Source organism: Phacochoerus africanus, chromosome 3 (genome assembly GCF_016906955.1).
Source record: "Phacochoerus africanus isolate WHEZ1 chromosome 3, ROS_Pafr_v1, whole genome shotgun sequence".
Lineage (NCBI taxonomy): Eukaryota > Metazoa > Chordata > Mammalia > Artiodactyla > Suidae > Phacochoerus > Phacochoerus africanus.
Window position 1 is genome coordinate 25,884,096 of NC_062546.1, and position 13,585 is coordinate 25,897,680.

Here is a 13,585-nt window from a genome sequence, read left to right on the forward strand (position 1 = left end):
TTGTCTTTCACATCTTTTTCCTTGCTTTGATCTGGAGCCAGGGATGGAACCTGTGTCCTCATGAGTACTAATCAGGTTCACTACCACTGAGCCACAAATGGGAACTCCCATTCTTTTTTTTTTTGTCTTTTTGCTATTTCTTTGGGTCGCTCCCGAGGCATATGGAGGTTCCCAGGCCAGGGGTCGAATCGGAGCTGTAGCCCCCGGCCCACACCACAGCCACAGCAACACGGGATCCAAGCCGCGTCTGCAACCTACACCACAGCTCATGGCAACGCCGGATTGTTAACCCACTGAGCAAGGGCAGGGACCGAACCCGCAACCTCATGGTTCCTAGTCGGATTCGTTAACCACTGCACCACGACGGGAACTCCCCATTCTTTTTATATAATCCCCCATCATGTTCTTTCCCAAGAGACTGGACACAGTTCCCTGTGCTATACAGCAGGACTTGCGTTGGTTTTAATCTTAAGAGGTTTGGGGATGGGCACTGGAGAGGGATCCTCTCAATTCTGCCGATTTGCAGAATTAAGGATGAACATACAAAGATCCATTTTTCTAAAGGAGAAGGTCCACGGTGTCCATCAGATTCTCAAGGCAGTGAAAGACTAAAGGAAACCAGAGGGAATTCCTGTATGGCTCAGTAGGTTAAGGACTCACCATAGTCTCCATGAGGATGCAGATTTGATTCCTGGCCTTGCTCCTTGGGTTAAGGATCCAGCATTGCCACAAGATGCACCTTAGATCACAGAGGTGCTGTGGTGTAGGCCAGCATCCAGTGTTGCTGTGGTTGTAGGACTGAGCTGCAGCTCTGATTGAGCCCCAGCCCAGGAACTTCCATATGCTGCACCTGCAGCCATAAAAATGAAAAAAGAAAACTAGAGACAGTGAAAGAGGGTCAAAGTCACAGGCAAGTCACAGCAGACCTGAGGGCAGCCCGTGTCCTAGATTCTCAGTCACTGTCGTCCACTTCCTCGCCGTGGGAAAGGCTATTTTCTTCAATGCACCATCGCACCAGATGGGCCTACTCAGAAGGCCCAGCAATGTTTCCGACACGTGGAGGGCTGCTGTCCTGCTGGCACTGCCCATGGACGCTGATGGAGAGGAACCAGGGAAGACCCTGGAGCCATACAAGAACCAACTCACTCCTGAACTGTGCCCAGAGCGTCCCCAAACAAGCCACAGATTCATGGCTTCTGAAACCAAAACACATCTCTAATAAGACACACTCTGCTCTTGGTTCAAATTGTTAATACAAAAAAAAAAATTGTTGATACACATCATGTTCAAGTCTTCCACGTTTCCCCGACTCCACTGGACACTGTGCTGGCCCGGAAAGGGTCAACGCCCGAAGCAAACAGCAGATCGATTAAACACAATGGCAAAGTATGAAAATTAATCGAGATATTTAATAGACAGTGCAAACCATAATTTCATCTGAATATAAATGTATGCACATGTTTCCAATGAGTTATCTATCAGTTATCACAAACAGCAACAAGGACCTTAGAGCTATGTTAGAAAAACGTATATAGCTGGAATTTCACTCTAACAATCTCACACGCTCTCAAGAGACCACCACCCCTTTCAAACCAGTGTCACAAACTCCAAAAAGACGAGGGGAGTAGGCGTGAGGAGTGGGCCAGAGTGGTAAACACAGGGCCAGTACACAGGTGATGGACAGAAATACAGCTCTCGAGGAAACCAAAATCAGATGCATTATTACAGCTAAGGACAAGGAAAAGCCTATGGCTTTTAAAAAACAACTTTCTGCCAGTACCATACAAGTCTTACAAAGTCAGCTGACTTAAAAGGACAGAGGCTACATTTTCAGATCATTTCAACTGCAAATGGTCGACCCTTTCCACTGAGGTTCAGCAGTGGAGTTAGCGTAGTCCAGAAGCTCAGTGTTGGATTTGCAAATACAGTTTATTTTACAGAAATTCAACATTATAAACAGCAGGCACCCACCCCCACCCCCCACCCCACCCCCGCCCGTCCCGCTGGGTGCAGACCATGCTATGCAGAGTGAGCAGTGATGCGGCCCTACTGCTTTGGAGGGAGATTCGAGAGCGATGGACCCTGCCTGCACCGCGTCCTGCCTGCCCCGCACACGCATACGCCTGCCCGCCGCGCAGGCCACCAGAGTCTGTCTGGGCCCAGCCCGCACTGGACCGGTTAAATGGATCCAGCCCAGGTCTCCAATTCCTTCATGTCGTCGTCTTCTTCTTCCTTCTTCTTGGCTGTGTGACAAGAGGAAAGGCCGTTTAATTTAGGAAGGCTGGCTGTGGTGTGCACAACACCTTCTGGCTGGCTGCCAGGGCTGCGCTACACGGCGGTGTCTACACAACAGCCCGCCCTTGCAGCCAGCCTCACCGCCAGGCTATCAGCGGACTGCTTCTCTGTGCCTAAAAGCTGCAACGTTAAACTCCAGATAACCAGGCACACTTTCCACAGCACCTCCCCGCCCCACTCTGAGGCCAAAAAAAGCAGGGAGGATTCTACAGAGAGTCCATCAGGAGCCATGCGTGGCCTCAACCCCAGAGCATCCAAGGTGGGGGAGAGTGGGAAGAACCCCAAAAGAGATCTCATCCCAGCCAGCCAGCCACCTCCACCGGCTTACACCTCCTCTATACACTGCGGGGCGTGTACACTGGACCTGCTCTGCCTGCACCCCGTCCTGGGCAGCTCACTCGACTAGAAGAGCCACTTCTCCTTGATCTGGGGGAGACTGAGGTGATGCAGCCTGGTCACACTGTGCCCCACTGGGCTCTCTCTCCATGCCAAGCCAAGCTGCTTGACTTAAAGAAAGAAGTTCTGTGTGGAGAACTTCTACTCAAGGGTAAAATAACTAGGGGCAGGAGGGGTGCAGGAAAAAGGAAACGAAGGTTTCATAGAAGCAAGTCTCAAAAAAGCCAAAGCAGGAGTTCCTTCTGTGGCCCAACGGGATCAGCAACATCTTGGGAGCAATGGGACACAGGATCAACCTCTCGCCTGGCACAGTGGGTTAAGGATCTGGTGTTGCTGCAGCTTTGACTTAGGTAGCAAGTGCAGCTTGGATCTGATCCCTGGCCTGGAACTCCACATGCAGCGGGGCGGCCAAAAAAAAAAGACAAAGCAATGTTCTTCCCACCATGGCTACCTCTGAGGCCCCAGCTTTTACAGGTGTGCACAGGATACCAGACAGGAAGCAAGAGCTGTCCTCCACTTCCTCACACCTTCTCTAAGTGCCTGGAACTTCCTCTTGTTTGGTGGCACAAGGAAAGTAATCTTAAAATTACTTTCTAAGGACATCTGGCAAAATCTGGAGGAATTTTCAATGTCTGAGCTTGGGGGTTCTATTTTGATGCTGAAAATGTGTCTTGGCTCAGCAGTAACAAACGCGACTAGTATCCACAAAGACTCAGGTTCGACCCCTGGCCTCACTCAGTGGGTTAAGGATCCAGCGTTGCCATGAGCTGTGGTGTATGTTGCAAACGTGGCTCAGATGTGGCGTTGCTGTGGCTGTAGTGTAGGCCAACAGCTATAGCTCTAATTCAACCCTTAGCCTGGGAACTTCCATAAGCCTCAGGTTCGGCCCTTAAAAAAAAAGCAAAAAGAAAAATTGGAGAAGGGGTGCTACTGGAATCTAGTGAGTAGAGGCCTTAGGTTCTGCTAAACATTCACAGTGCATGGGGACAGGCCCCCTTCTCAGTCCCCACCCAAAGAATGGTCTGGGAGTTCCCATTGTGGCTCAGCAGGTTAAGAATCCGACTAATATCCAAGAGGAAGCAGGTTTGATCCCTGGTCCTACTCAGCAGGTTAAAGAATCCTGTGTTGCCAAGAGTTGTGGTGTGGGTCACAGAAGCAGCTTGGATCTGGTGTTGCTGTGGCTGTGGGGTAGGGCAGCAGCTGCAGCTCCGATTTGACGACTAGCCTGGGAACCTCCATATGCCTCAGGTGTGGCCCTTAAAAAAAAAAAAAAAAAAAAGAATGATCTGGTTATGTCAATAGTGCCAAGATTAAGAAACCCTGTTCTAAAGAAACTAGGAAAGAGCAGGGGACATTGTTCTGGGGGCTGTCACACAGATCCTAGCTGGTTCTCAACTGTGGGCAACTCAGGACCCAGGCTGAGGCCAACCAACCACACAATTACCCCCCACGTGGCATCGTGGCTGATGAGAAGTACTCACTGGGTTTTGATGGTAGGGTTATAGAGGGAACATTTGGTAGAGGGACTGTTTCAGGTCCACTGATTTCCAGCAAATTCTTGTCTAGTTCCTCCTGTTCTAGTTCCTCTAATTCTGCCATGAGCTCATCCTGGTAAAAGGAAACAGAGAAGTGAGAGAGACATCCCTGGGGTCACAGCCTCTCCCGTGGTACCTCTCACCTGATGGCTCCAGGGACACACCTCCCTTCTGAGAAGGTCAGAGGGGAGATGAACTCCATCCAGGTCCCCACTCTGTGACTCAAACAACACACTTCTGGTGAACACAGCACACTACAGAGCAATTACTGATGGCTACATCGGCAGTCCTGCACTTGGCTATGAGCCTTTTTGAAAAAAGCGATTGTATTTTTTTCACTCTGATTTTTTTATCTCAGAACTGGTGCACTGAGTGAACGTTCAGGACTGTCTGGTCAACTGAAATGATGCTGTCTAGTCTGTCAAACTCCAGTCAGAAAACATGAAAACCTTGGTGCTAGAGCCAAGGGTAAAGGCCACGGGCTGTTTTCTCAGCTATACCGTAGGAAGCAGAGAGCCCCAAGAGTCAGGTCCGACGGAGAGGGCCTGGCCTTCAGTGGACTCAACTCTAAGGCAGGATGAGGTACCTTCAATAGGGCCTGTAACTGTATTTTAAAAACCTAAGAGACTCCAGGTTCCAACTGCTACAGCAGAAATCGGCAGGTGGCCAAGTTCCAGACAGAACCTGGAGGCGTCAGAGGTAAACGTTCCTTCCTTGGTCTCGCCTTTGTCTCTCATCAGAGTTGTCTGAGGGCGAATCCTGTAAACTTCTCCAGGGCACCTTCACTGCAGCGGCCCCAGCATGGAGCCCAGGGCCCCCCACGGAAAGGGGTAAGGTAAATACTTGTTGAAACCAATGCCGACCCAAAGTCTGCTGAGGGTTCCAACAAAGGTTGAAGGTTCCTTTATTCCATGCGAACTCCCCCAAGCAGTGAGACAGCCCTCAAAGTCCAAAGTCCAGAATTAGGGAGGGTTAATGCCACGTCCTTTCTATGTTCAAGTCTGGAGGGATGACTGGCTATAACAGCACTGCAAAGGCAGCCCAGCGATCATTTGCAAAGCTTGTGTGACCTGCAGGAAACCACTCACCTCATCAAACTCTTCTCCAAACCCTACAGGTTTTGAAATAGCTGTTGAAATCTCTTCTGCAAGTTCTTGCTGGTCAGCAATGTCCTGCATTAACTCATCAACTTTATCGATGTCCCTTTAAATGAAATGGACAAATGTCATGTCAATCAGCCTGTGTAAAAGCGGTCTGTGAGGCAGGAGCAGAAACCCAGCCCCATGCAATCTGCTTCCCAGCCCCAACCCCTGAAATTACTCCCTCTGAGGAATAACTTTTTATCTTTACTGTCTTCTTCCTGTTCTTTAAAATAGAGAATCATAGATTCAAGAGGATGGGCGCCTCCTTAGACATCACCTGGTCCAACAGCCTAAGGAAGTAAGGCTTATTTATTAGCAAAGTTAGGTGCCATAGTCACAGTCTCTCAGGCGAGCTAGTAAACATGTTAGATGAGACTATGGGACTCGAGCTCCTGGGCCAATAGCTCTTATTGAAGCTCAAGGGCAATGCTGCACAGGGGGAGGTCCAATCACAAATCATATGATAGAGCCACACGACCTGACAGGCCCGTCCCAGCTACACCAGGCCACTTATGGCTCCTCTACCAGGCCCCAAAGGGAAAGGAAGCAATGCAGAATTATTTTCTACACACTGTCAATCACATAAACATTAATTAATCAATTAATCAATATAATACATACACATATACTTCAAAGTGTGCACAGTATTTACTGAGATGTGCTGTGTGCTACGCACCACAGAGAACATGGGAATGAAGAAAATGTGGGCCTCACTCAGGACGCTCAGTCCAATGAACCTTAGCCGATACACTCCAGTTATCTGAAAGTTACTTTTGAATGTGGAAACCCTACATTTCTAGAACAGGGATCTGCAAACTGTTTCTATAAAAGGGCCAAATAGCAAATATATATTTTTTAAATTTTATTTTATTTTTGGCCATGCCCACAGCGTGTGAAAGTTCCCAGGCCAGGGACTGAGCTCACACCACAAAGCAGTGATGACACCAGGTCCTTAACCCACCAGGTCACCAGGGAACTCCCAAAAGTAATAAATTAGAATTTGTGGGCCATACACTCTCTGCCACAAAAATTCAACCCTGCTGTGTGCCACAAAAGCAGCCATAGACAATATGTATTATTGGACACAACTGTGTGTCAACAAAATTTTATTTACAAAAATTGGTGGCAGACCCACATGCTCTATTTTGGCAACTCCTGTTCTACAACACAGCTGAGTACCCAAGAGGAAGCAAAAAATGGCTCTGAGCAACCCCAAATATATGATGCTAAACTCAAGCGCTAAAACGCAGAATTTTGTTCTATTTGGCAGAAGCCGTCATTTGGAGCCCAGCCCTGGCCTTTGATTACAATTGTAACAAGCTTGGTTATCTGGTTTCTTAGGCCACTGTATGAGAGGTGGCCACACAAAGGAAGGAATGCTGAGGTCAAGAACACTGTCAATAGGACGGCCAAAGCCCAAGAGCAAGGTGGGGAGGCAGAAAATTCCATCAAAAACAGACTTAAGGAGTTCCCGTCGTGGCTCAGTGGTTAAAGAATCTGACTAGGAACCATGAGGTTGAGGGTTCGGTCCCTGCCCTTGCTCAGTGGGTTAACGATCCGGCGTTGCCATGAGCTGTGGTGTAGGTCGCAGACGTGGCTAGGATCCCGCGTTGCTGTGACTCTGGTGTAGGCCGGCGGCTATAGCTCTGATTAGACCCCTAGCCTGGGAACCTCCATATGCCATGGGAGTGGCCCAAGACAATGGCAAAAAGACAAAAAAAAACAAAAACAAACAGACTTAAAAAGAGAGAGCTAAAGCCCTCGATTGTACCATACTTTTCAGGGCCCCTGACAGCATCAGGAGAGAGTCACGGACATTGATTTTAATCTCAGTTCGAACCAAGATCGCATATAACCCAGGGCAAGTCTCTCCCCACTTTGACGATCAGAGGCCTCGGTGAGAGAACCTTCTAAGGACCTTTCCAGCTTGAAACTGTGCTCATCCCATCAACACTGAGTTACTCAGAAAACAGTTTCATTCCACAAGATCTGCTTCTGAGGACAGCAGGCCACATAATCCGTTTTAGGAGTTCCAAAAAGAATGGAAATTAAAACAAACTCAGGTGCTTGAGTGGATAGGTCAAGGGGTCTGCCCAGGGCCGTGGGCCAGGCCTGAGACCTTCCACGGCCGGCACTGCCCTGCAGGTGGGTGCCCCCCTCCACCAGCGGGTGGCCACGTACATGTTGTCGTGGGCGGCCTTCATGGCCTTGGCGGCATAGCCCATGTTCTTGAGCACCTCGGTGTTGGTGTTGGCGTTCTCCAGGGCCTCTCGCTGGAACTCGATGGTTGACAGCGTGCCGTCAATCTGCGCCAGCTGCTTTTCATACCGCTTCTTGCGCTTCAGGGCCTGGAGGGCCGCTGCACGGGGAAGAAACAGGGTTTCAGAGAGCCCAGACATGGGGCAGTGTCCTGGAGTTCACTGAGCCTGCTCCCAACTGCGATGCGGGCACTTCAGTTACTGCTTCCACTCAAACAGAGGGTTAATAATCTCCCCTACACAAAGAACATATTCAGTTTTCTAAGAAAACCATACAAAACTCAACATACTTCAAAACGCACCCAGGCACACAAGCAAAAAGTTCACACTCTACGGTAACCACACACACACACACACACACAAATACACACACACACCCAGATCAAAGATGGAGGGGCACCTAGAAAAAGTATGCGCTTTAAAGTCCAGCTGCCTTAGGTTCAAGACCTGGCTTGTAGCCTTATCAGCAAGCTACTTAGCCTCCCTGACAGGTTCACTGTGAGGAGTGAATGAGGTAACGTATAGAAACACCCAGCACAACATTAAACATAGTGCACACCCAAAAATCTAGCAGTTCTAATGATTATAAAGCAGCTTTAAAGCATCATTTTATGTCAACTAAAATACAAATAATAAATAATGACTACAGCAATGATTACCGGGTCATCTGGGGTTAAAACGCCATCTCGCACTCAGCAGACAACTGTAAATGTTATAATGCTTCTGAAAAGTAACCTGGCAACACACAACAATGGTTATAGTGTTGTTTCTGACCTCTGATCCAGTCATTTCTTTCTGGAAACTTATTCAACAAAAGCAAAAAGCGGAGTTCCCGTCGTGGCGCAGTGGTTAACGAATCCGACTAGGAACCATGAGGTTTCGGGTTCGGTCCCTGCCCTTGCTCAGTGGGTTGACGATCCGGCGTCGCCGTGAGCTGTGGTGTAGGTTGCAGACGCGGCTCAGATCCCGCGCTGCTGTGGCTCTGGCATAGGCCGGTGGCTACAGCTCCGATTCAATCCCTAGCCTGGGAACCTCCATATGCCGCGGGAGCGGCCCAAGAAATAGCAACAACAACAACAACAAAAAGACAAAAAAAAAAAAGCAAAAAGCCCCATGCTTGAAGGTGGCAACTAACTGAAATAAGGGCAGAATTCCCTGTCAGGGACTGATCTAGAGTCTGACTCTTCGGCAAATCAATGCCATCATCTATCTCAGCCTCCTAGTGAGTCAAGGGTGTAGAGATCATTTTGTTTTAAGGTCCAGTCAGGCCAGCAATTTGACCAAGGTGAATTGGTCGCAAAGCAAGGGCCAAACAGTATCTCCCTATTTAAAACCCAGGCTTCCCTGCCTTTACTATTTTAGTTCCCCTCTTTATACCAACAAGTATCTTTAGCATACATCTTCTTTTTTTTTTTTTTTTTTTTTTTGCTTTTTAGGGCCACAGCTGTGGCATGTGGAAGTTCCCAGGCTAGGTGTTGAATTGGAGCTGTGGCTGATGGCCTACGCCACAGCTACAGCAATGCAGGGTCTGAGCTGTGTCTGTGACCTTACACCACAGCTCACACAGCAATGCCAGATTCTTAAACCACCGAGTGAGGCAAGGGATCAAACCTGCATCCTCCTGGATACAAGTCGGGTTCATTACCGTTCATTACCACTGAGTCACAATGGGAAGCCCTTCTTTAGCACACATCTTAGTTGGGCATCGAAGCCTGGAAGGAGGCTCTGCAGACTCGAGCAGAAGGAACGGGCTGGGTCAGGGAAGCTGCCCAGCACCTGCCTTGGCCTGGACAGCACTAACCTCACATACAGATGTAGACACATATGCACCTGTGCACTTATGTTCCCCTGTGTCCCCAAGCTCACACCAAAGCCACCACCTGCAGGCTGTAAGCAATAGTCAATCATCTCCCCCACAGGGCTGTGGTTTCTCCATACATCACCTAAATAGGTCCCACAGTCTTTCCACTAAAGTTCCCTTAGCCTAGGACTGCGTCCTGAGAACCATTTGCCAAGGGAAAACAGCCTCAGTCTGCATATAAGCAGTCCATAGTGCCTCCAAAAGCAGCAGACGAAACTGCCAGAAAAATCCCTCCAGGCAAAGGATAAGCAGGCTAAAGAAACACTGCAAAAAATCTAAAGAATGATAAAATGTGCCTCACTGAAACCTGAAAACCCATTCAAACCTATTATCTCCCTGATTCTGGTATGAATGGCTGAATGGCCTATGACTTCAAGAAAATCCAACCTGTAGTCACAGCCACGGGTACCAAGACCCTTTACTAACCACCTTCACCTTCTGCTAGCACTAAATCATGCCTGCCAAGGAAGACCTCACAACAGCAACACCATATGGCAGAAATGACCACTCGTTTCAGCAGATGAGTTAAGTTCAGTGAGGTCATGTAACGCAGGTTACCAGGTGGTAGGTGACAGAGAGGGGATCAAGCCAGGTATGGAACTCCAAAGTCCATGCCCTGCCATGTTAACTCTCATGCCTCCCACTTAATGAAAAAGGCAGGACCCTGCCCCAGAGGAGCCGTCCAGCCCAGCAGGGAGCATCAAGGGATCTGTGGGACCACAGGGAGGGGGCACAAATTGGACCATGTCATTCCTTTGCTTCAAAACCCTCAACAGCTCCCTCTGCCCTCAGGACAAAGCCTCCACATGGTTCAACATGGCCTGCAAGGTCCCGTGGAAGCCAATGAACGGGGATTCTTGCCACCAACCAGGTTCCGGGAGCCCGAGCACCAGGTCTGAATCCCTTTGCCAGTGACCGCCGTGGCAGAGGGAAGAGCGCCCTGGAGAGGCCTGATGTAGAAGTGCTCAGGGCCAGGGCCGCTTCCTCGTGACTCCCCACAGCCGTGCTGCTTTTCTTAGAAACTGAGACACGTCCCAATCATCAAGGGGTTCCTAAGCTGCTCAGGCCAATGCCACTCCTGTGCCCCTTTCCCAGGTCCTCTTCAGCCGTCCCCACCACCCACGACACAGCCCAACCAATAATACCTGTCTATGAGTCAAGCGTCATGAGGTATTCAGAGCACCTGCTGCATGGTAAGCAAGCGGGGCAGCTGCGGCAGTTCCGCCACCTCCTCACTTAATCCTCCAGCAGGGTCCCGGGTCAGAGATGGCAGGTCCACAGCAACAAGAGGCAGGGGATCAGAAAGGTGAGGTGGCTCATGTGAGTCAGCAGCCTGCTGCTCTGTGAGGAGGGCTCAGCCCCTGGTCTGTGTAAACCCCCAGCCCCCGCTCTTCACTGGATGATGGCAAGTGACACGGGGACAATTCTCAAGAATGAACAGTGAGATGACATCTGCCTTGCTTCTCAGTGTCCTGAGTGTAGTGGGAGACTTGATTTTGTATAGTCAGCTATGTTCTGATTTTTAAAACCAAATTTATTCTTTCCTTGTTAACATCATAGATTTTAACTTTTTCTCAAATATTTTTTCTTTTTTGGCTACGCCCATGGCATGTAGAAGATCCCAGGGCCAGGGTCACAGCAGTGACCCAAGCTACAGCTGTGACAATGCCAGATTCTTAACCCACTGAGCTACTAGGGAACTCCATCAAATACATTTTCAATTGGCAGTGACTCCATGTATGTTAATCATAGCATTTCTCTGATCTACACCCCACTGCTAAAATCCTCACAAGCAATAAATTTTCTGGAAGCAAATACTCAAAGCCAGGCAGGTAAGCAAGAGTCTTCCATGAATGAAATAATGGTTTTTTGTTTGTTTGTTTATTTTTGTTTTTGTCTTTTTGCCATTTCTTGGGTCACTCCCATGGCATATGGAGGTTCCCAGGCTAGGAGTCCAATCAGAGCTGTAGTCCCTGGCCTACACCAGAGCCACAGCAACGCGAGATCCGAGCTGCGTCTGCAACCTACACCACAGCTCACGGCAACGCTGGATCCTTAGCCCACTGAGCAAGGCCAGGGATCGAACCCGCAACCTCATGGTTCCTAGTGGGATTCATTAACCACTGAGCCACGATGGCAACTCCGAAATAATGTTTTTATCATTCATCTTTACGAACCATGGTCCAGTACAATGACTGGTACACAGTAAGTGCTTAATGAATATTAAGTTCAATTTCCAATTTCATCTTTTTTTTTAAGTTCTTCATATATTCTATGCAGGGTCCCTCACGTGAGGTACACCCATATTTTATCTCCTGTGCAGCTCGGACTCAAAGGAGAAATGATAATGTCTCATTGAAATACTGGCAAAAATAGTCATTTGGCAGGATTCTCTCCCCCTCTATCCTCGCCATGAGATGTGCCCTCTCTGAGAGCAGGAAAAGGTTCTCGGCAAGCAGCCTGGCCCTCAGGGCTCCCCTCCTGCTCTGCAGAGTTCTCCTGGTCTCTTCCCCTCCCTGCAGTGAACTCTCCAGGATGGCTTCTGCCAAAGATAGTTGATTTGTTTACCGCGACCTAACTCCTGTGTGTATTTCTCAACTTGTTGAGAACTTCAAAGAGAAAAGGTACATGATGAATTTCCCCTCTGCACATGGTGCACCAGTACAGTAACCTTGAAATGAGATATGGGGGCAGCCTTTGGGCTGCAAGAATGTGTGTCAACATAAATAACACAAATATTCACAGCACTTGAACCAGTGCTGTATCTTACAAACATGTGGCACAGTGGTGAAGTATCACTTAGAGCAACCAAATGAGTAAAATGCCACTTCACCTGCAGACTGTTATGTTTCAAGTAAAACATCCTCCATGCCAGCCTTACTGCTAACCGTGAAAGTTTGCTTTTACAGATGGCCAAAGTCTAAAGGGCCAGACCCAACGTTATATAAATATGTGCCAGCTCTTAGTACCTTGCCTTATACTTCTCCAAATTCCTAATGGTTGGGTGAAAAAAAAAAAAACAAGTACTGAGTTCTCATGTTCTTATTACAAGGTTAAAAAAAAATCATGTGAGGTGATGAATGTTAAAAAAAAACATATTTGATAATCATTTCACATATTAAATCATTATGCTGTACACCTAAAACTAATGTAATGTTATGTGTCAATTATATCTCAATAAAATGGGAGGGGAAATGGAAAAAAAATAAAAACAAGTACTGGGTTAACAAGGACTTCATTTACATCAAGCATTCAACAAAGAGGTGTCCAAATAGGTCCCTTTTCTGCCAGAGAACCCCTGGTGTCATTCATAAACACCACGCTTTAACCGCAGAAATCTAACCCAGACCAGCAGAAGTTTAAAAGGTTGCTTTTAGATGGAAAAAAATAGGCCTTGGAATCTCCATATTTAATTATGCCTTTGCTGGTTCCAAGAGAGTAATTACAGCAGCAATTACAGAATCTAATAACCAGCTTTATTGGCTCTGAAAGCTGAAGCAAAAACAACTCCAACCATGTTGAAATAAACATTGGTCTCCAGACAGTTGCTTCATTAGACACTCTAAACAGCTATTTGAAGGAAAATACAGAAGAGATACCCTAAGAAGCAGAGAGACCAGCTGAAAAGACATTCATCCAGGACCAGATACTCCTTCTGCAAGGCATCTGTTAGTGACTGTACAGAAACCATTTGCATAGAACGAATCAGTTCAGGACAATTAGGTAGGATGCTCCTTCTCCTCCCCAAAGGCAGACCTGGCTTCTCTTTCAAGAGTTGCTGAGGAGGGCAAGTCTGTCTGCCCTGATATGGGGGCATTCAAAACAGAGGCCATTGGGCCAGGGCACCTCAACAGATGCTTAGCTGTCCTAACTGCACACCAATGACTATTACATGGAGATTCAGGCATTGGGGAGAAGGAGGGACCAGTAATATCCTCTCCCTATATGAATGATGATGTCTAGAGTCCTTTCAAAAATCCAAAATTCTCCATCTGAACTCATGCAGCAGAAGGTCCAAGGGCTGGGAGAGGAGGGGAGCGCTGGTTCTTTCCCACTCTCAGCACGATCTACACAGAAAACACAAACACACTCCAGAGG

General features: G+C 48.1%; 1 protein-coding gene across 1 annotated transcript in view; it reads right to left on the reverse strand.

The window, feature by feature from the left end:
- Positions 1-1,389: 1,389 nt before the first annotated feature.
- Positions 1,390-13,585, reverse strand: part of CHMP4B (charged multivesicular body protein 4B) — a 47,541-nt gene continuing 35,345 nt past the window's right edge. The window contains exons 2-5 of the mRNA XM_047771292.1: positions 7,550-7,727; positions 5,315-5,429; positions 4,173-4,299; positions 1,390-2,243 (exon numbers count right to left, since the gene is read on the reverse strand). Of these exons, the coding sequence (XP_047627248.1) occupies positions 2,179-2,243; positions 4,173-4,299; positions 5,315-5,429; positions 7,550-7,727 (485 nt within the window). The 3' untranslated portion in view covers positions 1,390-2,178. The remainder of the gene's footprint in view (positions 2,244-4,172; positions 4,300-5,314; positions 5,430-7,549; positions 7,728-13,585) is intronic.